Source organism: Mauremys mutica, chromosome 3 (genome assembly GCF_020497125.1).
Source record: "Mauremys mutica isolate MM-2020 ecotype Southern chromosome 3, ASM2049712v1, whole genome shotgun sequence".
Taxonomy (NCBI): Eukaryota; Metazoa; Chordata; order Testudines; family Geoemydidae; genus Mauremys; species Mauremys mutica.
The window spans coordinates 12,459,763-12,486,691 of record NC_059074.1 but is presented as its reverse complement, the minus strand read 5'-3'; the positions used below and the strand labels follow the sequence as shown (position 1 = coordinate 12,486,691).

General features: G+C 47.0%; 1 protein-coding gene across 1 annotated transcript in view; it reads right to left on the bottom strand.

The window, feature by feature from the left end:
* The window catches only part of LOC123366106, a 37,643-nt gene extending 12,283 nt beyond the window's left edge, over positions 1–25,360 (bottom strand). Inside the window, exons 1-5 of the mRNA XM_045009223.1 lie at positions 25,230–25,360; positions 21,173–21,221; positions 20,873–20,927; positions 19,992–20,087; positions 16,710–18,376 (exon numbers count right to left, since the gene is read on the bottom strand). Of these exons, the coding sequence (XP_044865158.1) occupies positions 16,710–18,376; positions 19,992–20,087; positions 20,873–20,927; positions 21,173–21,221; positions 25,230–25,298 (1,936 nt within the window). The 5' untranslated portion in view covers positions 25,299–25,360. The remainder of the gene's footprint in view (positions 1–16,709; positions 18,377–19,991; positions 20,088–20,872; positions 20,928–21,172; positions 21,222–25,229) is intronic.
* Between the last annotated feature and the right edge of the window lie 1,569 nt (positions 25,361–26,929).

Here is a 26,929-nt window from a genome sequence, read left to right as displayed (position 1 = left end):
TTGCTCCATGATTTTTCCAGGGACTGCGGAGAGGCTGATTGGCCTGTAGTTCCCCGAAACCTCCTTCTTCCCTTTTTTAAAGATGGGCACTACATTAGCCTTTTTCCAGTCATCCGGGACCTCCCCTGTTTGCCATGAGTTTTCAAAGATAATGGACAATGGCTCTACAAGCACATCCGCCAACTCCTTTAGTACCCTCGTATTCAGCGCATCCGGCCACATGGACTTGTGCTCGTCCAGTTTTTCTAAATAGTCCCGAACCACTTCTTTCTCCTTCTCCCCATACTGTGCTGCCCAGTGCAGCAGTCTGGGAGCTGACCTTGTTTGTGAAGACAGAGGCAAAAAAATCATTGAGTACATTAGCTTTTTCCACATCCTCTGTCACTAGGTTGCCTCCCTCATTCAGTAAGGGGCCCACACTTTCCTTGACTTTATTCTTGTTGATAAGATACCTGAAGAAACCCTTCTTGTTACTCTTAGATGTCTGGGATGGGGCTGCTGCCTGGGCTCTAGGACTCTGTGTGGTGGGACGGTCCCAAAGCTTGGGCTGCAGCCCCAGCCCAGAAATATACACAGCAATTAAAACACCACAGCCCGAACCCCACGAGCCTGAGTCAGCTGCCATGGGCCAGCTGCAGGGTCTTTTTTGTTTTTGTTTATGGTGTAGACATACTCATCGAGCATCTGCAATATTATTTTAGTATTAAAAACTCTTAGCACTGGGGCAAATCTGCTCCCCCCATATGAGCAGGTAAAACACAGCACCTCTTGAGCAAAGCTAAGGGCCTTTTGTTTTAACTCTTTATGATAAGGGGACCAGCTGCCTCAATCATGACATTTTATCCCGAAAAAAGTCAAAGCAGAGATTGTTCTACAGCGTAGCCTCCAATCTTCCACTCAATTTGCACAGGGTTTTTCCCAGAAATTATGACTTGGTCTCATTATAAAAAAGAACCAGGCCTTGCGAGTTAAATAAGAGGAAAATTAATATAACAGACAGAAGATGCCTCATGGAATTTGCGATAAAACAACCATTTCATCTGCATATAGTAACACTGAGATAAGTCTACTTTTAATGTGTGGTGGGGAAAATGTATTTTCCTTTAAACATCCACCACATTATTAATATATAAATTAATAACAAGAGGTGCGAGAAGGCATCCCTGGTATTCTCCCAACCCTGGCTTTACCCGACCCACATCACTCTGGTGAAGAGCCTCCAAATGTTCACAAGTCTTAGATTGATACTCATAATTCTTAATTTTTCCCAAAGATTGTCTAGATCAATAGAATCAAATACCATCTTTAAAATTCTAATAGTAGCAAACAGTTTGTACCCTTAACCACAGTATATTTATAAATCATAGAGGAGAAAATAAAGCAAGTATCAATTGTGTCTCTACCTCTTTTTATCTAACTTCTCTCTGTGTATGGCAAGAACATAGCAGGGAAATAACAGGAGTGAGGTGGCAGTCAGGGTGAGGTGCCCGCTCCTCGTGTCCCCCCTCGTCAGAGAAGCATCCAGTGCCCCTTGACCTTTCTCTGTGGAGAAAGTAGCAGGTGAGAAGACCAGCACCTTCCAACAACAGAGAGACAGTTGAAATAGAGGGCACTGACTGAGAGAAGAGAGGGACAGCTCACTGCCCTGTCACCGCTCCCTATTGCCCTATGGATCTCCTCCTCCCCATGGATTCTCATTCTTCATTCACTCCCCTCCACCTTTCTATTTGGTGCTTCCAAATGGAAGGTAATGGGGGAAAGAGGAAGAAGGTGAATGGGAGGGGGGCTGTGAAGGGGTCTGTGAAGCTTTGTGCGGGGGGTTGTATTTTGTAGGCTCTGAACCCTGGTTAGAATGAATCCCCCAGGGAACTTGGAGGTGTCATACAGATCTATAGAACAATTTAAGCCCAATCACTTCTTGTTCTCTCTGTCCTGAAAGAATGAGACAAATCCCGAGAGGTGCTTGGCATCTGCAAGTGCCACTGGTTTCCACGTTTGATACATTGATATTTTATGTCTCTACTTTAGACAGGTATTGCTAAAGCTGATGCTTGTTATAGCGGGAAAGAAAGGGAAAACTCATGTTTTTCTCCCATCACTAACTCTAAAATTCCTCAGTTTACATATGCAGAAAAAATCTATGGATTCCTGGCACACCATATTTATAACGTTATTCACTTTATTTCTCATAAATCTCTCTTAAAAATGATTTTTAAACTCTTTAGAATGGGTTATAAAGCATGAAATTAGTAAATTTCTTAAATACAAGTAAAATACTGATTAAATATTGTATAAAACTAATACACAAATGCACATGCCGTACTATAAATGCTTCCAAGATATAATTGTGTTCTGAAATTCTTATCTGCAAAAGGACCCTCATTTCAATTTAATGGGAGACTTTCCATTTTTTCAGAGAGCTTTCGATCAGGCAGTAGATATTTGCTAGTTGTAAATATTAATATTGTAACTTCCATAAGGCAGGAACCTGGCTACTGTGTTCCCCTGAAATTATCCAGGAATGTTTATGATGATGTATAAATTATCACTATGATAATAATTATAAGCAGATTGTAGCACAAATTTAGTAAATGTGACATGCTTCAAAAAAGATTTCAACAGATCAGCATTTCATAATCCCCGGTAGCCCATAAATAGAGACTCTCCATCTCCTCTCTATCTCACAGTGTCTTCTCTCCAGCAGCACTGAGCTTGTCTATCTCGCAGTCTCCTCCCCAACAACGTTGAGTTCCCAGCCAACTTCAGCCATGAAGATTCTCTACCTGCTCTTTGCTCTCTTTTTCCTGGTGCTCCAAAGCTCTCCAGGTAATATCTTAATGAAATGAAGGGGGAATATAGAAGGACAATTGTGAGTCTGTATTTTTCCAGAGTTCTATGGTTTTCAGCAAATACTTCACATTTAACTGGAGAATGGACCTGGGGTGAGAATGTTCCTATTAAGATCCAGTCAGACTTGGCTGAACTATGGCCTATACTATCACCAACGTTCTACCTAGTGGAGTCCTACAGGGATTGGTTCTTGCCACCACACTAGTCAAACTTTTTATAAAGGACCTGAAAAAAAATAAACTCATCACTTATAAAGTTGGCAGGTGACAAAAATTAAGGGACAGGTCACTCATACAGAGGGATTTGGATCACTTGGTAAACTGGGAACAAGGTAACAATCATACAGCAAAATCTAAATGCATGGATCTAGGAACAAAGAAGGTTGGCCACAGTTATAGGATGAGGGACTCCATCCTGGGAAGCAGTGACTCAGAAAAATGATTTGGATGTTGTGGATGGATAAACAGCTGAAAAATGTTTAAAGGGTTAATTCATAACTTGGATGCAGAAAGAGGGAAATATTGAGTAGGAGTAGAGAAATTATTTTACCTCTGTATTTCACACATCCAGATGTGACCACATCTTGAATACTGTGTCCAGTTCTACTGTCCACACTTCAGGAAGAATGTTGATCAGTCGGAGAGGGTTCAGAGAAAAGCCACAGGAATGATGAAAGGATTAGAAAACATGCCTTATAGTGATAGACTCAGAAAATTCAGTCTCTTTATCTTAACAAAGAGAATGTTAAGGGGTGACTTTATCACAATTTTTAAGTACATGTATGATGGAAAAGATTTAATAATGGGCTCTTCAATCAAGAAAATTGGAAGTTGAAGCTAAACAAATTCAGTCTGGAAACAAGATGTAAATAGTTAACAGTGAAAGTAATTAACAATTGGAACAATTTACCAATGTATTCTCCATCACGGGTAGTTTTTAAATCAAGAAATATGGGGTGGGGGTTCCTAGAAGATACCTCTAAAAATATTTTGGGGAAGTCCCTTCAGACTAGATGATCACAATGGTCCCTTCGGACTAGAAGGTCACAAAGGTAATTCAGTACCAGGCAAACTGGTTGAAACTATAGTAAAGAACAGAATTATCAGACACAAAGATGACCACGATGAGTTGGGAAAGAGTCAATATGGGTTTTGCAAAGGGAAATCATGACTTGCCAATCTACTAGTATTCTTTGAGGGGGTGAACAAACATATGGACAAGGGTGACCATGGGAGAAGAGGGAAGGTCCTCTCATGGATCAGTAACTGGCTAAAAGATAGGAAACAAAGGGTAGGAATAAATGGTCAGTTTTCAGAATGGAGAGACATAAATAGTAGTGTTCCGCAGGGCTCTGTACTGGGATTGGTACTGTTCAAAATATTCATAAGTGATCAGAAAAAAGGGGTAAACAGTGAAAGGGCAAATGTTATTGACGCTACAAAATTACTCACGGATAGTGAAGTCCAAAGCAGAGTGCAAAGAAGAGTTACAAAGGAATCTCATAAATCTGAGTGACTGGGCAACAAAATGGCAGATGAAATTCAATGTTGATAAATGCAAAGTAATGCACTTTGGAAAACGTAATCCCAATTATATGTATAAAAAGATGGGGTTTAAATTAGCTGTTATCATTCAAAAAAGAGATCTTGGAATCATTGTGGAGAGTTCCCTGAAAACATCTGCTCAACGCACAGCAGTGCTAACAGAAAAAACAGAAAGGTAGCAACCATTAGGAAAAGGATAGATAATAAGACAGAATATATCATGATGCCTCTTTATAAATCCATGGTACTCCCAGATCTTGAAAGCTCTGTGCAGATGTGGTCGCCCCAGCTCAAAACATATGTTAGTATTGGAAAAATTACAGACAATGGCAACTAAAATGATTAGGAGTATGAAACAGCTTCCGCATGAGGAGAAATTAAAAAGGCTGGACATTTTTAGCTTGTGTCCTCTTCCTCTGGCCTAACCCAATGAAAATACTCTTTGATCTAGGGCATTCAAGTGTTTGGACTGAAGTGTTTGGGAACCTTCACTTGTGATAACAGGGTCTTTGCATATCCTTTTCCTTTGATGAAATGACAAACTTCCTATGAGCTTGTATTGTCCAGGAGGATACTGAACAGTACAAGATGCACATTTCTGGAGGACGAGGCTGGCACTGGGAATTGACTGGTGTCGGTCTGCAGGATGTCTTGCTGGAAGTTTTCCTCTAATTCAGCTGGGAGTGACTTTACATGCTAGGGCTGTGCATGAGCCGGACCAGAAGTGGTTGCTTTCACAACGGAGCAGTGTAGGAGGGATCACAGGTTGGAGAACTGAGGGGACACAACTGTTCATTGATCCAGATTTCTACCCTGGGGAATGTCACAGTGGATACTTTAAGGAAAGCACAGCTAAAATCTAGTTTAAAATAGTCTAATATTAATATGCTAAAGGACATTTGGCCACATTCTCATAAGGACCAGCCTGTCTGGAATGTCTAAGCTTGGCAATTGGTGACTGAGTAATTATTCCCAAGTGCTGAGTCTTCACAAGAATGTCTGTGCCGAGTCTCACTGACAATCAGGTGTTCTGAGTGGGAGGGACTTGTTTAAACCCTTCTCATTCTAAAACTACCAGTCACCCAACCCAGTGCTGAGCTGGTTTAACCCCTGCTCAGCCAATCAGCATTTAGATACTGCCTAGTACATCAGTGTTTGGAATCAGAAAGAGTCAAAACCACGGCAGCAAAATCATTGCCCCAGCCTTAGAAGTTGGTGATGAAGGCAGCTGCCTGCTTTCCATCCTGTACAGCTGTGGGGCTGTGAAGGATTCCCATGCTTAGTGCTACAGTTCTGAAACATACTATCTGCTGAATTAATTCACTCTGCTCAATTCTTAGGGGCAGCCGTTGAATGGGCACAGAACTACAGACATTTATACATTATCAAAGATCTACTGAAAGGGGGCATGGGAAGATAAGTGGGTTGACATGGTCTTGTCTCAGTGAACTGAAAATTCAGCTAATGGGAAATACCCGTCATGCTGCAATCACAGCCCTTGTTTACACTTATGTGTAAGTGAAAATCAAGACTCTTTTTCTCCGTGCAGGATTCACCCAGTTCATCAGTAACACCGCAGCTTGTAGACGTGCTTGGGGCTTCTGCCGCCGTACATGTCACCCCTATTCCATTTCGATTGGAACCTGCAGTGTTGCACTGAGTTGCTGTAGAAGAAGGGTAAGTTCAGGATGCCACAAGGGAGACATCACTGTGTAAACAGAATATTTGTGTCTCTCCTTTCTATAGCTGCTGTTTAATGACCTTGCCGGTTCAGAGCACATGGCACAACCCTGGGACATGGGACAAAGGAAACTTCTGTGCTGCCCTGATTCTGGGCTATCTGGAGTTTTCATATTAGAGTTACGCTAATCTTATAGCTGCTTTACCAAGGCTGCCTAAGGTCTGTCCACAACCCAGAGCCTCAGGTCTTGCGATCTGTTTTCCACAGCTTGGCTGTGGCCATTCATTATACTAAAGCCTCCTTTAATTATTAGCAACTTCCTCCCCTGCTCCGACACCCCAGCCCCATGACATCTCAGCTCTTGGATGGCATGCTGTAGAGAGGGGAAATGGGGGTCACAGTCGTTGGTGTCACTAGGCATAAATCTAGGTAACTCGGGAGGATGAAAGACCACGAGTGTCGATGAAGTCTTCTTGCTCTAGGCCTGAGTGAACCAAAGTTCTTCCATGTTGTGAACTTTAACCATTCGAAACTAACAGCCAAAAAGCAAAAATTTGTAACTGTCAGCTTTCTTAGCTCGCAGCTGCAGTACAGCTCGAAACAGCAAAAAGCGGTAGTGATACGGGGGAGAAGGGGGGGGAAAGTCTGCATGCATCTGTGTCGTAAAGGCCAGAGATAAACATGCGAATGGGAAGGTTTCTAACAAGCTACAATTTATTGCTTAATGTATCTGCTGCAAGGGGAGGGAGGAAGGGGGAGACAGGGAGAAACAAAGGCCAGTACAGACAACTTGGAATATAAAAAGGGGAACTTGCTTTTATCAGTGCGCTTGATTTGAGATATTGCTTCTCCTAGTGCCTTTTCAAGATCTTGAATAAACTTGGTTTGCTTCTCCACCCTGGTGTGTTAATTAGTGCGGCGCACACCGGGCAACGAACCCCACTGTTGCCCCCTCGGGCCCTCTGGGCCGGCAACACACATACTCCATTTGGATGGCACTCCCCTCGGGTCTGTGGCAGATCTCGCCTTCTTTCGCTCTTTGGGTCAAGGGCCTCACTTCCTTCCTGCCCCAGCCCCTTCCTCGGGTCTTGTGTCTGCCAACTTGGAAATGCCAAACTCCATCTTTCCATCACCCCAGGAAAGCCCTGCCCCTTATCTCCTAGGAAGTTTCTCTTTTGAGCCTTGTGCAAACCAAGTGCCCCATGGAGTCCCCTGCTTTCCATCCGCTAGTATAAACATCTCTGGGGCATTTTACCCCACTGCTGCCTCCCTTCGATGTCTAACACCAGGTCAGCTTCTGAAAACTTAGAGGGTTTGCTGTTCTCCTCCTCCATGGATTGTTGGCTTTTATTCACACATGTAGCCAAAACATCTGTAAGGAAGAGACTTTGGCCATGCATCTGCCTAGGAAGGATTGATTCTTGAACCAGAGGAGGTCACGTAACAAATCCAGTGAGCTGTTCACACCATCAGTCTCGTCCAAGCCCCAGGCCCCGCTTTCATCTTCGAATCCGAGGTTAAACGTCACACCCCAAGGAGAGTCTCTTATACGTCAGTCTCTGTGTCCCAGGACAACACACTATTGTTCTCAGCCACTTTGGCCCATGCTTACCAGGCCCGCTGGATGGTAGGGAGACGGTGGAATTTGTGGGCCCTTCTGTTAGTGGGCCTGCTGGCAGGGTGGGATTCAGTAGCATGGGAACCGGAGGGAGTATATGGGCCCTTCCATCAATCAAACCCTAACTCTGCCCCTTGGCCCCTAAACCCTGCCCCTTGACCCCTTAAGCCCCGACCATCTGTCACCCGAAGTCCCACCCGTTGGGGATATTACTTCCGGGGTCGAGGCGGACACATGACTGGAAGCAAAGTGTGTCATGTGACCCCTCTAAGAACTCCTCCCACTGCCCTCTACCAATCAGGATGGGCTTTGCCCCTGTAGGCCCGCCCTGAGAGGAGATTTGACCAATCAGGGGTGTTCTGGGGTGGGGTGACTCGTCCGGAAGTGGTTCGTGTGACCTCTCTAAGAACTCCTCCCACTGCCCTCTACCAATCGCAATGGATTTCAGCCACATAGGAGCACCCCGAGAGCAGGTTTGACCAATCGGGGGTGTTCTGGGTTGGGGTGACCCACCCAGAAGAGGGTCGTGTGACACCTCTAAGAATTCCTCCCAGCGCCCTCTGCCAATCAGAGTGCAGCACCATCACCCCATAAGTCCCAGCGCCAGGGCAGAAGAGGCCCTCTTTTACCCAGAACGCATGCTCTGGAGATCATGGAGACATGGACTCCTTCACCACCCCCGTGAGAATGTCAGACTTCATTTTAGCCCCGAGGCCTTTGGACTTGTGTGGGAAAAGCGCTACATCAGCAAGAGTTGCGACGAGGGCCCTTTGACTCAGCCGTTGATAGATACACTGGAACCCGAAACCCAGACCTTCGTGAAGCACCCCAATGAGCGTGACCACCTCTCATTGTCTGCCCCTCTAGAGGGGGAAGGCGAATGCAGCTCGGGGGAGTCACTGGAGGACAAGGTGAACGGAAAAGATGTCACTCAGGTAAATGAATGAATAAGAAGTGATGGTTGATGATGGGGTGTAATGGGTTAGGAACCGTGGGGTTGCGTAAATCTAAAAACAAGCAGTGGGGGGCTTACACTGTTTCTTTTTCTGAAAATCTCTCAACATCTCGATGTCTTTCTAGAGGCCTTTGAGAACTTACAGATTGGTAGCCCCGTGGGAGTAAATATATCATGCATCAGCTGTTTTTGCTCATGTCTGAGACACAGATCTCAAGAGGAAAATCCGGAAAAGGACAAAATGGAAGAATGAACCAGCTCAGACTCCCTTATGGCAGGGGTCGTGGTGTCCGTTTTTACAGGCAGGCGGCTGTAAAAGTTCGTGTTAAACCAGGCGATTAATAAAACGTATTTAAATATGTCAATATGAATGTGTCCCCCTTCATATTTGTGTTAGTAAAAGACAGTGCCAGTAACAGTCATGTCTACACCGGCAGCTCTGTTAAAGAAAATATATTACACCCCCGGGGAAGTTGGGAGCTTCGGCGGGTGACCCTTCTTTTTCAAGTGGCCAAAAAGCCTCGTAAAACGCTTACACTTTACATAAACCGGCTCGAATACGTTTTAAAAGAAACAAGACCATTGGGTCAGATGTGGATGCGCAAAGGCAGGCAGATTCGGTGAAGATGCATCAGTTCTCCAAATGCAACATCGGTTTTAAGTCCATCTTAACAGTGATAGACATTCTATCCAAATCTGCCTGGGCCTTAGGCCTAAAAGACCAGACGCGTGGTGAGGTATCCAAGGCCTTTAAACCTATTTTCAGCAAAGGTCGCATGCCTCAAAAATTACAAACCGATCGGGGGAAAGAATTTTTAAACAAACCTTTAAGCAGATTGTTAAAGCGGCATGGAGTTCACCAGTTTGTTACTAATAAGGAAGTCAAAGCAGGGGTTGTAGAGGATGTGGAGATATTTTACAGCCCATATCACCTTTTGCTACATTGACGTGTTACCTGAGTTTATAAAGAGTTACAACCAGAGTTTTCACAGAACTCTACGTACCAGACCCGCTGATATTAGCCCTTCAAATTCTCTGAAGGTATGGAAAACGGTTTACAGAGATGGTTTTAAAATAAAACCGGTTGTTGCCTCTTTTAGGAAAGGCGACCATGGGAGACTATTTAAAACCAAAGGAGCTTTTCAAAAAGTTATGAACAGACATTTACCGATGAGATATTCCTTGGGCATGCCTAGCCTTGCTCAACACGTGCTTCAACAAGCCCAGACATGTATTTTGCAATGATTTTCATAGCCCTATTACCCAATGAAGCCCCCCAGGTGAGGGGATTATAGACAATTGATGTTTGGGGTTTGTTTTTAAAAAATAAAAATGACCAATTCAGAAAAAAGGACACAGATTATTATTTTTTTAATAAAAATAATCGCTTGTGAGGTCCCCTAAATAATCCCCCAGAGGGGGATTCCAGTCACCCTCCCTTTTCACAAATATCACGAGTCAGTGTCGTGGTACAGGCACCGCTCTTGCAACCTGTCTAGGAGGTTGTATAGTTCTAAGCGGGCATAAGCGGTGGTGAAACAGGCTATGAAGACGTTGGTATTGCCAGAGACAGAGTATTGGTCTTTTGAGAGCTTCCAAGACACGCACGCGGTTTCATCGTTGATAAACTCGCAGGATGAAACCTCGTAACTGGGGGAAAACAGGTACTGAAAGAGTATCAGAGGGGTAGCCGTGTTAGTCTGGATCTGTAAAAGCAGCAAAGAGTCCTGTGGCACCTGATAGACTAACAGCCATATTGGAGCATGAGCTTTCGTGGGTGAATACCCACTTCGTACCCACTTTCAGGTACTGAAAGCGTTCATCAGGGTCTCTCACCATGCAGCTGCTGGGTAGGTTTGTTCTTTGGCCAAATTTACCCCACAGAGAATTTAAAAACAGTTTAGCCATTTGGCGTTTAGGGTTTGTCAGTTAGACCGTGTGCTTGATTGTTTGTTTGAACAGTGTGAATTGGGAGGCTTTGTTCCAGGTGGGACTTGAGTGGGCCCGACTGCTATAAAAAGGCAGTCAGCAGCGAACCAGCTGAGCGGCGAACAGCAGAGGCTAACAGAGGGCGTTTGCCTGGGATCTGTCCGAGAGGAGGTCCGCTAAGTGCTGCATTGCGGGGCTGTGTTGGTGAGTATCTGAGTGTCTGTTGCAGGGGACAGTTTGTCAGTTGGACCGTGTGCTTCATTGTTTGATTGTTTGTTTGAACGGTGTGAATTGGGAGGGCTTTGTTCCAGGTGGGCCTTGAGTGGGCCTGCTATAAAAAGGCAGTCAGCAGCGAAGCAGCTGAGCGGCGAACAGAGGGAGTTTGCCTGGGGAGAGCCCACTGAGGCTTTCATCTTGCGGGCTTCTGTGAGTTGCTGCAACAGCTGAGGAAGAAAGGAACAAGGAAGAAGGAAGGAAGAAATTAGAAGGAAGAAATTATGGAAGGTGAGCATTCAGGTGTTGTAACCTGCACAGGTTGTGCCATATTTGTCTTTCTTCCACAGGACAGAAGCGACTTTGTCTGTACAAAGTGCAAGCTGGTCTCCATTTTGGAAGAGAAGGTTCGAGGTCTAGAGAAACAAGCATCGACCCTGCGTTTCATAAGAGAAAATGAAGATTTCCTGGACAGACGTCAGGATATGCTTCTACAGGCACAACATCCTGAAGAATCGGAGCAGGTTGGGCAGAGGGGAGAGAGGGACGGTGAAGAAATTTGGCAGCATGTGACCTCCAGAAGAAGAAAGAGGAGCGTCCATGTACCAGCAATGGAGATGCAGATGAGCAACCATTTTCATGTTCTTTCCACAGGTACTAATGTGGAGAGTGGACTAGATGATTGTGACGTTATGAGTGTGGTATAATATTTCATTGAAAGGTGACAGGGCCAGAAAGAGTTAATCAACTCACAGACTGACCTGACCCATGGGTGAACCTTAAGGACTGGTTAGGAAGATATGTAAATTAATAGAGCTTTGAAATGCAAGTCTGCATTGTTAGCGGTAAAAGGGTAGATGTTTGCTCAGGGCTTGTGATGTAAGCAAACAAGTCTTGTCTATTGCTATAGTTTGAATTCAAAGATCAAAAAAGGAATATTAACATTTAGGAAGATACTTGAGTGAAATAGTATTATTGTCTATGAGTCTCTTTGAAGGTTGTGGTAACCTGTATCTGAACTGTTTAATGGATAAATTACCCTGTGCTAATTGCCAGGATGTTTGGGAGAAGGAGAGGTAAGCCTATCGTTTTCTCAGGCCGAAAGGCTGCTGGAAATGTATAAAAACCCTGGGACACGATCCTGGTTCATCCCAGATCTGCTTTGGGTTTCAAGAGGGGGAAACCTTAAGCCACAAGGACTGAGATCCCCAGTCACTGACTGTAGTCACCCTGAATATGGACATCGGACTATAACCTATGGACTATTTCTAAAAGGACTTTTGGCAACTACAAGCTCATCTCTGCTATGTATCTGAACCTCAAGAGTTGAATTCAAGTCTGTCTGTATCTTGATCTTTTAACCAGCACTCTCTCTCTTTTTTCTTTTTAAATAAATTTTAGCTTAGTTAATAAGAATTGGCTGTAGCGTGTATTTTGGGTAAGATCTAAGTTATAATTGGACCTGGGTGTGTGGCTGATCCTTTGGGATTGGAAGAACCTTTTCTTTTATATGATGAGATAAGATTTTCAGGAATCATCAGCATATCTGACAGGTGTGTCTGGATGGAGGCCTAAGACTGGGCACTTTAAGGGAACTGCGTGGTTTGGACTTCTGAGTAACCAGTAAGGTACTACAGAAGCTGTTTTGTGCTGGTTGGTAAATCTAAGTACTGGAATAACCACTAGCATTTGGGGTTTGTCTGCCCGGTTTGGTTTCCAGTTCACCCTGATTGAGTGACCTCAGCTGGCTCCCACGGGCAGCACCGTCACAATGATACATCTGAGAGAAGGGAGCAGAAGGAGACTCCACCAATTGGAAGGCACGAGATGCACTGTCCTAGGGATGGGGGTTCCACAACCACCGCTCCCAAGAGAAGGAGAAGGGTGGTGGTGGTGGTTGGGGACTCCCTCCTCAGGAGGACTGAGTCATCTATCTGCAACCCGACCGAGAAAACCGAGAGGTCTGCTGCTTGCCAGGGTCTAGGATTCACGATGTGACGGAGAGACTGCCGAGACTCATCAAGCCCTCAGATGCTACCCCTTCCTGCTTCTCCACTTGGGCACCAATGATACTGCCAAGAATGACCTTGAGCGGATCACTGCAGACTACGTGGCTCTAGGAAGAAGGATAAAGGAGTTTGAGGCGCAAGTGGTGTTCTCGTCTATCCTCCCTGTGCAGGGAAAAGGCCTGGGTAGAGATCGTCGAATTGTGGAAGTCAATGAATGGCTACGCAGGTGGTGTTGAAGAGAAGGCTTTGGAGTGCTAGGCAGAGACGGGCTCCACCTAACGAAGAGAGGGAAGAGCATCTTGCAAGCAGGATGGCTACCCAAGTGAGGAGGGCTTTAAACTAGGTTCGCCGGGGGAAGGAGACCAAAGCCCCGAGGTAAGTGGGGAAATGGGATACTGGGAGGAAGCCCAAGCAGGAGAGTGCAAGAGGAGAAGACTCCTGTCTCAGACTGAGAAAGCAGGACAATCAGTGAGTTATCTTAAGTGCCTATATGCAAATGCAAGAAGCATGGGAAACAAGCAGGGAGAACTGGAAGTCCTGGCACAGTCAAGGAGCTATGATGTGATTGGAATAACAGAGACTTGGTGGGATAACTCACATGACTGGAGTACTGTCATGGATGGATATAAACTGTTCAGGAAGGACAGGCAGGGCAGAAAAGTTGGGGGAGTTGCATTGTATGTCAGAGAGCAGTATGACTGCTCAGAGCTCCGGTATGAAACTGCCGTAAAACCAGAGAGACAGTGACCATGAGATGGTCGAGTTCAGAATCCTGACACAAGGAAGAAAGGAGAGCGGCAGAATACAGACTCTGGACTTCAGAAAAGCAGACTTTGACTCCCTCAGGGAGCTGATGGGCAGGATCCCCTGGGAAAATAACATGAGGGGGAAAGGAGTCCAGGAGAGCTGGCTGTATTTTAAAGAATCCTTATTGAGGTTGCAGGAAAAAAACATCCCGATGTGTAGGAAGAATAGTAAATATGGCAGGCGACCAGCTTGGCTTAACAGTGAAATCCTTGCTGATCTTAAAGGCAAAAAAAGAAGCTTACAAGAAGTGGAAAATTGGACAAATGGCCAGGGAAGAGTATAAAAATATTGCTCGGGCATGCAGGAGTGAAATCAAGAAGGCCAAATCACACTTGGAGTTGCAGCTAGCGAGAGATGTTAAAAGTAACAAGAAGGGTTTCTTCAGGTATGTTAGCAACAAGAAGAAAGTCAAGGAAAGTGTGGGCCCCTTACTGAATGAGGGAGGCAACCTAGTGACAGAGGATGTGGAAAAAGCTAATGTACTCAATGATTTTTTTGCCTCTGTCCTCACAAACAAGGTCAGCTCCCAGACTGCTGCACTGGGCAGCACAGTATGGGGAGAAGGTGACCAGCCCGCTGTGGAGAAAGAAGTGGTTTGGGACTATTTAGAAAAGCTGGATGAGCACAAATCCATGGGGACAGATGTGTTGCATCCGAGGGTGCTAAAGGAGTTGGCGGATGTGATTGCAGAGCCATTGGCCATTCTCTTTGAAAACTCCATGGCAATCGGGGGAGGTCCCAGATGACTGGAAAAAGGCTACTGTAGTGCCCATCTTTAAAAAAGGGAAGGAGGAGGATCCGGGGAACTACAGGCCAGTCAGCCTCACCTCAGTCCCTGGAAAAATCATGGAGCAGGTCCTCAAGGAAACAATTCTGAAGCACTTAGAGGAGAGGAAAGTGATCAGGAACAGTCAGCGTGGATTCACCAAGGGCAAGTCATGCCTGACTAACCTAATTGCCTTCTATGAGGAGATAACTGGCTCTGTGGATGAGGGGAAAGCTGTGGAAGTGTTATTCCTTGACTTTAGCAAAGCTTTTGATAGTCTCCCACAGTATTCTTGACAGCAAGTTAAAGAAGTCTGAGCTGGATGAATGGACTATAAACTGGATAGAAAGCTGGCTAGATTGTCGGGCTCAACGGGTAGTGATCAATGGCTCCATGTCTAGTTGGCAGCCGGTTTCAAGCGAAGTGCCCATAGGGTCGGTCCTGGGGCTGGGTTTTTTCAATACCTTCATTAATGATCTGGAGGATGGTGTGGACTGCACCCTCAGCAAGTTTGCAGATGACAGTAAACTGGGAGGAGTGGTAGATACACTGGAGGATAGGAATAGGACACAGAGGGACCTAGACAAATTAGAGGACTGGGCCAAAAGAAACCTGATGAGGTTCAACAAGGACAAGTGCAGAGTCCTGCACTTAGGATGGAAGAATCCCATGCACTGTTACAGACTAGGGACCAAGTGGCTAGGCAGCAGTTCTGCAGAAAAGGGTCTAGGGGTTACAGTGGACGAGAAGCTAGATATGAGTCAACAGTGTGCCCTTGTTGCCAAGAAGGCTAACGGCATTTTGGACTTTATAAGTAGGGTCTTTCCAGCCCTCCTTTCTTTTAGACCCCCTGAGGATATAGCAGCCACCAGTTTTCTGAATGAAGCATCATACTTTTCCCAAACACAAGACTATGGGGAAGCTGTGACGAGCTTATGGTGTTGGGAGAATGGTTTGTCAGTCCTTGGTTTTTTATTCACAACCCCTAGAGTGCGTGCTCCAGGTTTGTGAATATGGGCATTTTCACACACACAGTTTTCTCAGGGCTTGATGTGGTGGTGGCCACTGAGGAACTGGAGTTGTGTTTGTGTGGTTGGTTCTCAAAGGCTTTGATAAAGGCATCATCGAGCTGTTGAGAGATTTTCAGAAAAGAAACAGTGTAAGCTCCCCACTGCTTGTTTTTAGATTTACGCAACCCTGTGGTTCCTAACTCATTACACCCCATCATCAACCATCACTTCTTAATCATTCATTTACCTGAGTGATGTATTTTCCATTCACCTTGTCCTCCGGTGACTCCCCCGAGCTGCGTTCGCCTTCCTCCTCTAGAGGAGCGGACAATGAGAGGTGGTCACGCTCATTGGGGTGCCTCACGAGGGTTTGGGTTTCGGGTTCCAGCGTATCCATCAACAGCTGAGTCAAAGGGCCCTCGTCGCAACTCTCGCTGATGTAGCACTTTTCCCACACAAGTCCAAAGGCCTCGGGGCTAAAACAAAGTCTGACATTCTCACGGGGGTGGTGAAGGAGTCCATGTCTCCATGATCTCCAGAGCACGCGTTCTGGGTAAAAGAGGGCCTCTTCTTCCCCGGCGCTGGGACTTACGGGGTGATGGTACTGCACTCTGACTGCAGAGGGCACTGGGAGGAGTTCTTAGAGGAGTCACAGGACCCACTCCTGGGAGGCCACCCCACCCTGGAACACCCCCAATTGGTCAAACCTGCTCTCAGGGCTGTCCTATGCAGCCAAAACCCATCGCGATTGGTAGAGGGCAGTGGGAGGAGTTCTTAGAGAGGTCACACGAACCACTTCTGGATGGGTCACCCTGGCCCGGAACACCCCCTGATTGGTCAAATCTCCTCTTGGGGCGGGCCTACGGGGGCGAAACCCATCCTGATTGGTAGAGGTCAGTGGAAGGAGTTCTTAGAGGGGTCACATGACACACTTTGCTTCCGGTCATGTGTCCGGTGACAGGTGGTTGTGGCTTAAGGGGTCAAGGAGTGGGTTTTGAGGGGTCAAGGGGAGGGATTAGTGTTTTATTGATGGTAGGGCCCTTATACTACTACCAGACACCCTTGGAGGCCCTTGCCTTCCCAAGGGGTGGCTTTGTAAATTTAGCATCAGGTGTTCTTGAACAAGAGTCCTTGGACATTTGGGACTTCACTTTGGTTTGAAGCTTAGTGCAGGTTTTCTTGAGGCACATTAACATCCGTTTGAGAATTGTAACTTTGCTCCTTGAAGGGGATGATGTCCTAGCTCTAGAGGCCTTTGGTGACTTTGGGGGAGAATCGTCAGGAGTCCCAGTTGTTTTCTCCCCAGCTTGCGAAAGCCCTGTTGTACTTGTAGCAATGGACACCATCTTTGGTTGCTTACTGGGAGCCGTTTTCCCCATTCCATCCTGCGTCTTTCTCCTGTCTGCTGGAAGGAGCCACACCACTGGCATCTTTTTGTGGTTGGATGATGCTGAGGAGTCTCCTGGAGTCCATCGCTGTGGAATTCCATGGGATCTTCCGGGCAAGTCAGCACCTGCAGAGCCAGCTGGTCTCTTCCGTCGAAGCTTACTGCACTTCTTGCAGACACTAATTGGCAGCTGATCCCTGAAGAGCTTCGAATTCACAGTTCCATCGAGCCCATGTGGTTCCATGTCGTCTCGAAGACCATGCAGCTCAGCAGATGTCTCCTCCTGAGTTTTCTTACCGTTCATCTTTCCTGGATATGTCTTACGGCACTGCTGGCAGACTGAGACCTGGCCCGCCAAGGGGCGGGAGCTGCTCAACATTTCCATCAGGTGCTTCAGCTGCAGGTTGTGTGCAGCCTGCCCAGCAATGAGAGAGTCAAGGGTGGATCTTGTTAGCTGCTCAGAGCCTGGGGCCTCTGGGGCAACCTGGTGGCTTTGGGTCCTGGGATGATCTGCCCTGCCCTCACCTGCCTGTGCCCCTGGCCCCAGACAAGAGCCTTCTCCCAAGAGAACCTTCCTCTCCATGTGCAGCTCCAGCTTCTCTTCAGTCCCTTTGGTGCCGCTCACACTGGTAAGGGGCTTTCTCAACTCGCTCCTATAGAGGTGGAGTGTGGCTGTGAGCGTCTTCTCTGCTATTGCCGTCTCTCTCACGAGGGGAGCATCTCTGTGCGACTCTCTCACCATCTTTGGGAACGCCTCCATTTGGATCTCTGAGCATTTCTGAGCAATGTGTTCCTGCAGCTTGACCACCACCGTGGGCACAAGCCTGGCCAGATTGGCATCAGGGGATGCCATGATCCTGTGGGCCTTTTGAGGCAGGGGTCCAGAGGGGCAGACACACGGCTCCTGGATCGCCTGTGCACGCTGAGGGCTGGTGTTGGATCTGAGGGGCTCCGGGACCTTTGCTGGAAATCCACACTTGGGCCGATCTGTGTCTAATATCAATTGCTGCTTGGTGTCCCGCTCACCCAGCAATGGCTCCCCCGGGATGGGGGTTTGTGGAGCTGGAGGCAGAAGAGCTGTGTGGGGTTTCTGGGGGGTGAGGGGTAAGCCCTGCTCATGCTGGAGTCTCTTTGTGTGCACGTGACAGTCCAGTTCCTCCAGGACTTCACAGCTTAGGAAAGGGACCCTGCTCATGTTGAACTTCACCCTGGGGTCTCTGTCCGGTGGGCGCAGAGCAGGGACGTTAGGGATCATCTTGGCCAGTGACTCTGTGTATGGGGTAGGAGCCCCCAGTTGACTCTGCAGATGCTTCTGGCGGATGTTGAAGTCTAAGCCACGGACTGACGTCTGGTCCAGACCCATGGTCTGCTCTTGCCGGTCTCGTCTGCTGTGGGCAGGAGGCCTGGTGAGAGGCTGGGCTTGGATGGGATGAGCGGATCCTTCCCAGCCCCCGACAGGCATGATCTCCCCCATGTGGCAGAGGGGCTCTGACTGAATCATGGCGGCTTCTCTCAGGGAAAAGCAGCTGGGACTCCAGAGGGCAGAGGTGGTGGATTCCCTAGAGGAGTAGGAGAACTGGCTCGTGGCAGATGTCGACACACTCGGCCTGTGGGAAAGAGCAGACAGGGACAGATGGGGCATGGCTCTGCTGAGCAAAGGCAGGGCTTGGGCGCAGCCTTCCAGCAGTAGTGCAGTGGGGCAGTGCCTAGGCATGCATTGCACACCACACCCCGACACAAGGACATCAGCTGGGTAATGAAGGACTGAGAGGGGGAGCTGGCACTCATTTTATCTAGAACGATAACCCCTTCGTCACACGCACATGTGCAGCACCTAGCACGATGGGGCCTTGAGCATGATCAGGGATGTACTGCTATTTGAATAGAAAGATTAGCTAACAACAATTGGTTTGGGGGAGGAAGATGTGAGCATGTGGGTGTAACCCTTGACAGAGGATGTTGTGAAGGCCAAGACTATAAACTATAAAAGGAATTAGATAAATTCATCAATGGCTATTAGCTAAGGTGGGCAGGGATGGTGTCCCTAGTCTCTCTTTGTCTGAAGCTGGGAATGGGCGACAGGGGATGGATCATTTGATGATTCCCTGTTCTGGCCATTCCCTCTGCTGCACTGGCATTGGGCAGTTTTGGAAGACAGGATACTGGGCTAGATGAACCTTTGTCTGACCCAGTCTGGCTGTTCTTATGTTCTTACATTCTAACCCACTGGAAAACTGTCCTGTTCTAATGGCTGATACCCTAGAGGCTAACAACTTACTATTGCTCCCAGTTAATGGAGTTTCTCCGGTGGTGGAGGTCTGTGCTATGGTCCTGAAAGTCCTGGCTGATGACTCGTGTTTAGGGTGTATCACGTGGTGTCCCACTCACTGCTTGTCTGGTGCCTACTCTGGGGATGGGATTAGCTCTCGGTGTCAATGCCCCTTCCAATTGTCGCATGTGGTCACTGTCACTCCCACAATGACCCAGACAGTTTTCCTGTTCACTGCCCCGCCGGTCCATGCCATGCCCTCGGGGGCTGGTAGGGAAACCTGGGCCCACACTTCACACTGGGCTCCAGGCCAGGGACCCTCAACCCAGCAGTTCTGGGCTTTCCTCTCCCAGCCTGGACTGTTTCCTACTACTCCTGGTTCCCCTCCTTGCTCTGGGTGCACCAGCTCCAAACACTCCCCCCTCTTCCCAGGGAGGGGCTGCCCTTTCCCAGCCGCAGCCCCTGTCTCTTGCCAGCTTCCTGACTTTATAGGCCCCATCTGTTCCTGCCAGCTGAGCCTGCTTGGAATCAATTCCCTGCTCCCCGGCTCTTCCTGCAGGTGCACCCTGTGGAGTTCATGGGCCTGCCTGGCCACCGGAGCCCCTTCCAGTGCTGTGTGGGGTGGACACCCCCTCGCAGGGTGTCATTGGATTGCTTTGTCTTTCAAACACAGCACGGGCAGGTTCTAGACAGTCGCCTGCTGGCAGATATTGCCCTACAGAAGGATTTGATCCTACTCACAACCCCAACTTGTAGTCTCTGCATTTAATTTCTGATCATCCCTCACCTCACTTTCACTGGTATCTCACCTTGGAAGCTAAAGCCTCTTAGTGGCTTTTTCCCTGTTATTTTAGGATCCTGGAGTGTCTGGTTTTCCCTGCTCCCTCCTCTCTACATTCACTCGCCCCTCCCACCCAGACCCCAGTCTGGTGCCCCCCGCTCAGTTCCCTTACGGTATCAGAACTTCCTCCAGGAGTCTGGCCATGGACTGTACCCTCCTCTCAACGAGCCTGAGAGCCAAGCGGTGCTTCTCCGGGCGCATAGGGCAGCTGTGGAACAGAGAGAGCAGATAGCTGAGTGCAGGCCCTGCCCTCAGGCCCTCTTTTACCCAGAGGGGAGGCACCGAAAGGCTCCCTGTCCCATTCTCCACTGAGGCAGCCTCCTCCCCTGCAATACCCGGGCCTTGGATGCTCTGGTTTGGGGTTAGCTGGATTGTTAGGTGAGCCCTGTCTAGTGCTGAGGAGGTGAGAGTGTATCCTACTGGCAGCGTGTGTGTCATGTCCCGCCCACGGAAGCTAATCAACATATAGGATAACAGCCTACTATAGCTGCTAACTAATACAGCTACCTCTTCAGCTCTAAGGGATGTTTTATGCTGCAGAGCTGAAGGTCCAGGGTTCAAATCCTGCTGGGGACTGGAGAAGGGGCCGTTACACAAGTGCTGTTGGATCCCTTTCACCCTTCTCACTGTACCAGAAAGGCTAGCCTTCCTCCTGATCTGTCCACCTCACCTCCCCGGGGTGCACGGGGCTGCTCTAGGAAAACATTTTCTCCCCCTCTCGGGAGGGGAGGATGGTCCAGTCCAGTCCAGTCGACACAATCTACCCCCAACCACCACTGCCCCAGGTTAAATGAACTGTATGATGCGTGGGGGTGGATTAGAGATGGCAACTTCTGCTGGGTGGGAATGAATTGCAGGAGTCTAAAGGAGAAGAGTTCCTTGCGTGGTACATAGGTCGGGGCAGGGGAGGGATTACTCGGGTGGGGATGAATTGCATGACGCTAAAGGAGGGGACTGACCCACTGCAGATTCATGGAGGGGGGCATTGCTTACCATGTCTCTCGGGATGCACCAGCCTCCTCCAGCTCTTCCTCACAGCACCCAAAAGCTGCCAGAAGTGAGACATAAAGGAGCCATTGAGCTGCTTGGGCACTCGTTGCTTCCTAGCACCCTAGAGCCCCAGATTTCAGGGGCAGCCTGTGAACGGAGCCCCAGCCAGTGCCTCTGCACGACTCTGGGCACGACTGAGCCTTCGCAGGAAGAGGGGAGGCAGGTGGGGGAATAGACCCTATTTCTCTGCTTTGCATGGGGCCTGAGTCTGCCACCGCAGCTGTGGGGTCAGGGGCTGCTTACCTTTTGGTTTCTGCTTTTTCTTTCGGTGTGTCCTCTTCCTCCGAAGAGCCTGCCACACACAGAGAAAGCAGCAGGGTTAGAAGAGAACTCCTCAATAAACCTGAGAGAACAATGAGCCAGAGGTGATTGCCATGTGGGGCCAGGGGGAAGTTTTTCTTTGTGGAAGAGTATTGCACTATGAGGCCTCCTGGGTAGGCATTGTGATGCAGACAATGTAGGGCACACAGCACAACCCATAACAGGGGTCACTGGAACAATCCAGGGGTTGGAGAAACAGGGATTGCTGGTATCCGGAGCCTGCAGAGTTTATAAGCATTGAAGGAGACAGCCTGCAAAGTTCTCTCTCCTGCAGAGATGACAAAACTCTGCAGGTTTTAGGATTGCAAGGTATGCAACTAACCTCAGATACCATGCACGGAATTCAGGCCTTGGGGGAGAAATCCAACCTCTGGACAACAGTGTTTCCTAGATACATATTTAGGGAATGCATGCTATTGCGGTTTTATCTGCATGCATTTGGGATGGCCATGCTACTCCTGAGTGGTGAAGCCATGAATGGGTTATGCAAATACACCCAAACAAGTGCTGATATAACCCCAATATCATCCTTAAACGGCAGCTCTTTTACAACAAACAACAACAACAACAGTTTGGCATGAGTTCAGCCCACTTGCCTGGGAGCTGCAAAGTTTCTTGAAGGTAAACCGCACTGCTTGCAGCTTAACTAACCAGGTATTCCTTTCACAAGCTAGATCTTTCTCGCCTGGGCTCAGCCCCTGTCCCCCTCCCCCACAGTATAGTTCCTTTATTTCTCCAGGTGTTTGCAGCAGTCTTCCTTTTGGGGCAGCGAGGTGGTGGAGAAGAGCCTAGATTAACTCCCTTCCAAGCCTTAAATAGTGTGGAAGCAGGAAAAGAATTAATAAGGATTTGAAGGGGATTTTAATGCATGTCAGTCAGTTAGCAAGTGTTAGGCTAGCTGTGACCCTAATGACGTAAGATTTATAAAAGCAGGATAGTGTGAGGCAGAGGACAAGAACTGTGTAAAAAGTTATTACGACCTTGCAACTGATAACCAAATATGCAGACTGTCGTCTTTTAGGAGTGAGACAAATAAGATAGCAAAAAGGCTTATGTATAAACAAAATGTATTTGTTGCTTTTTACCATCTGTATTATTGCTAAAAATTGTTTGTAACAAAGGTATAAAGGCTTGCTGTAATTGTTTACCAGTTGAGAGACCTGTCCAGGACTGGGGCGACCCTGTGTCCTATGGCACTCTCTCCCTCCATTGTAATTACTGGAAAAATAATAAAGTATTTAATTTTGCTGCACCCAAACAAAAAAGCAAGAACTGAGTTTTTCTCCGACAATTTGGGGGCTCGTCCGGGATGGCAACACCCACGGACCCACAGACGGCTACTACGGATCATTCCCCTTCAAACCCCATGGCGCCACATGAGAGGTATGAGACCTTTTAAAATCTCTATTGGCGTATTGGAGGAGGACTGTCCTTGAGGACATATTGGCAAAAAAGAGGCACTCTCTCCCTCCATTGTAATTACTAAAAAAAAAATAAAGTATTTAATTTTGCTGCACCCAAACAAAAAAGCAAAAACTGAGTTTTTCTCCGACAATAGGATTTGGCTATGACAGGAATCCTTTGTCTCCCAGTTTGACCCCTCACTCCCTCCTAGTGGAAAAATACCGCCAGTCCCAAATGATGTCCATCTGAGGGAAATTAGATTGTTTAGTCCGCAGAAGAGAAGAATGGGGGGGGGGGATTTGATAGCCGCTTTCAACTACCTGAAAGGGGGTTCCAAAGAGGATGGATATAGACTGTTCTCAGTGGTGGCAGATGACAGAACAAGGAGCAATGGTCTCAAGTTGAATGGGGGAGGTTTAGGTTGGATATTAGGAAAAAACTTTTTCACTAGGAGGGTGGTGAAGCACTGGAATGGGTTACCTAGGGAGGTGGTGGAATCTCCTTCCTTAGAGGTTTTTAAGGGCAGGCTTGACAAAGCCCTGGTTGGGATGATTTAGTTGGGAATTGGTCCTGCTTTGAGCAGGGGGTTGGACTAGATACCTCCTGAGGTCCCTTCCAACCCTGGCCTTCTATGATTCTATGAGGTGACATGATCACATGATGCTGCAGTGTCAAAGCAGCATCCCAGGAAACTTCTCAGGAAGGAGGAAGATTAGTATCTTCCAAGTCCTATTGTCCTTCCTAATGGCCCATCCAGGCTGATTGCCCACTGTTTGGGGGCATTCCCCCGGTGCAAGCACTTTTGTAATTGATACAGAGCCCATATTCCTTGCTTCAGATACAGAAATGATACATCCATACAGATAGGATAATCCCATTCAGTAAATCAGAACCTTTCCAATGATATCTCACATAACCCATCTTGCATAAAACATACCTTAGTTATGCCATATTCATAGAATAATATTTCTATGAAGAATATGGGGCGTAATGTCACAGGGGTGAAGAAGCATGTGGACAAGGGTGATCCAGTGGATATAGTGTATCTGAACTTTCAGAAAGCCTTTAACAAGTTCCCTCATCAAAGGTTCTTAAGCAAAGTAAGTTGTCATGGGATAAGAGGGAAGGTCTTCACATGGACCAGTAACTGGTTTAAAGATAGGAAACCAAAGGTAGGAATAAATGGTGAGTTTATGAAGAGAGATAAATAGCAAGGTCCCCCAAGGATCTGTACTGGGACCAGAGTTGTTCAACGTATGCATAAATGATCTAGAAAAGGGGGGAAACAGTGAAGTGGCCAGATTTGCAGATGATATAAAACTAAAGATCGTGAAATCCAAATCTGAATAGGCCCTCCTTGTTCCCAGATGTATAACTCTGTGTTGGGCTGTGTGAAAATGCATTTTGTTTGAATGGGCCCCATTTGCCAAACCAACTCTCCGGAACTCTCTGTATGACTGCCCTGTCCTCATCGTTATTTACCACTCTGCCAATCTTTGTGTCATCAGTACATTTTTATCAGCAGCAATTTTGCATTTACTTCCAAGTCATTGAAAAAATGTTGAATAGCCTCAGACCTAGTACTGATCCCTGCAGAGCCCCATTAGAAAAACCCACATTCGAGGAGCCCTTTGACAATTACTTTTTAAGATCTGTCAGTTAGCCATTAGCCTGTTCTCAGTCCCTTTAACCTGTGCTCCATTGATATTGTATAGTGCTGATTTTTAATCCAAATGTCCTGCAGTACTTGTGTGCATAAACAGGGGAATCTCAAGTTGGAGGAGAGAGGTTATTTTACCTCTGTATTTGGCACTGGTGCAACCAGTGCTGGAATCCTGTGTCCAGTTCTGGTGTCTAACATTCAGGAAGGATGTTGATAAATTGCAGAGGGTTCAGAGAAGAGCCATAAGAATGATTAAAGGATTAGAAAACATGCCTTGTAGTGATAGACTTTAGGAGCTCAGTCAATGTCGCTTAAAGAGGTTAAGGGTGGTTTGAGGAAAAGTCTATAAATACCTACCCAGGGAAGAAACAATTACAAATGGGGTCTTCAATCTAGCAGAGAAAGGTCTAACATGGTCCAATGGCTGGAAGTTGAAACTAGACAAATTCAGACTGGAAAGAAGGCGTCCATTTTTAACAGTGAGAGGAATTAACCATTGGAACAATTGACCAAGGTCATGGTGGATTGATTCTCCATCACTGGCAATTCTTAAAATCAAGATTGGACATTTTAATAAAAGGTATGCAGTAGGCATTATTGTGTGGAAGTTCTTTGGCCTGCGTTAGACAGGAGGGTCAGACTAGAAGATCCCAATGGGCCCATCTTGCCTTGGAATCTATGAAAAACAACACCTTACACAAGTCTAAGTTTGTCACATCTATGTTTGACATGGCCCATTTTCCATAAAACGTTGTTAACCTGCTTTAAATATATTCCCGTCCTTTAATTCTTTATTGATTGATTCCCATATCAGTTTGATCCAAGCCTGCTGATTGAAAAATACTTATGTTTGGTTCCTGCATTCAGCTGGCATCAATCCAGCTTTTCTATCTCTCTAGGAGTCTCACTTACCTCAGATCTGGCGAGCCTCAGCACAGCATAAAAGACTACAAAGAGCAGATAGAGGAGGAGTGAACTCATTTCCCCGGGCTCAGGCACTAAGACACTCTCAACACAGGCACTCTCAAAGCAGCAACAAGTACCCAGGCTGCACCTGAGGGCAGGTTGCTGCTCTGACATCAGGCAGGTGCTGATGTCATCTCTAGGTCACAATGGGGTTGCCCTCCTGCAATCTCCCTCTAGTCTGTGAGGTGTCAATGCTGTACTTAGATCAGGAGATGGGATGGGGCAACTGCCCAAGTGGGCTGAGCTCAGAATAAGGCAGGAGAGAGGGCATCAGGTTTCCCAGGAAAACCCTGGGTCTTTTCCGAGCTCTAGGACTCTCCAGCCCTTAGGCAAGGGACATTTTTCCCTACTTGTGGGAACTCCTAAAACCCTTGTGACTGAGGCAGAATCTCCCAGCCTGAAGTGAGAAGCAGCCCTGAAGTGATTCTCTAGTGCTACCAGTGCAGAAAAACGTTCATGGTATCGCCAGCCCAAGCATTCCAACATCATGAGCTGGGCCCCACCAAAATCATGAGATTGGCTTCAAAATAATGAGATCTTCAAAAAACATTCATCTGGGGACCTCTTCATTTGCCTTCTGGTATCTGAGCCGCTAGGGTGCACTCAATTCATGTTCTCCAGCTTCTCTTTGCAACCATGAGGGCTTAAAATTGGCTAACAAATAAAATAAAATAAAATAAAGAGCAGAGATTCTCAGATAAATCACTTGACTCCAGCAGTGGGCACTTTAAGAAAAGCACCCTATATCATAAGATAATAAAGAGCCCTAACTCCTATCTAGCATGTTCAATCAGTAGATCTCAAAGCACGTTACAAAGGAGGTCTGTAGCATTAGCCCCCTTTTCGAGATGGGAAATTGAGGCACAGAGAAGAGCAGTGACTTGCCTAAGGTCACCCAGGAAGACAATAGCAGAGCCAGGACTAGCACTTAAGTCTCCTGAGTTCCATCTAGTGCTCTATCCACTAGGCCACAATGCATTTGAAGTAAGGGGTCATAGTCAATACATTCCTATAGCGGTTATTTTGGGCTCTTCCAATACCATTGTTATTGAAGTTACACATGTTGACCTGTGGTCTGTGCTGGTACAGGGGCATCCTTGTTAAAACGAATTTCTCACAGCAGGTTGCATCTGAGTTCTTGTTAGGCCTGAACACAAGTTAACTGGACCATGTCTCCGATGTCCCCATGGGAAAGTTTAAAAGCCATTGAAGGCCTTGCAGTGCACTGACATACTGGGATTTTCAGAAAGCCTTTGACAAGGTCCCTCAGCAAAGGCTCTTAAGCAAAGTAAGCTGTACTGGGATCAGAGGAAGGGTCCTCTCATGGATCAGTAACTGGCTGAACCATAGGAAACAAAGCGTAGGAATACTGCATGCAGATGTGGTCTCCCCATCTCAAAAACGATATCTTGGAATTGGAAAACGTTCAGAAAAGGGCAAAAAAAATGATTAGGGGTGTGGAACAGCTTGCATAGGAGGAGAGATTAATAAGACTGGGACTTTTCATCTTAGAAAAGACAACTACAGGGGATATGATAGAGGTCTACAAAATCATGATTTGTGTGGAAAAAGTAAATAAGGAAGTGTTATTTACTCCTTCTCAGAACAGAAGAACTAGGGGTCACCAGATGAAATGAATAGGCAGC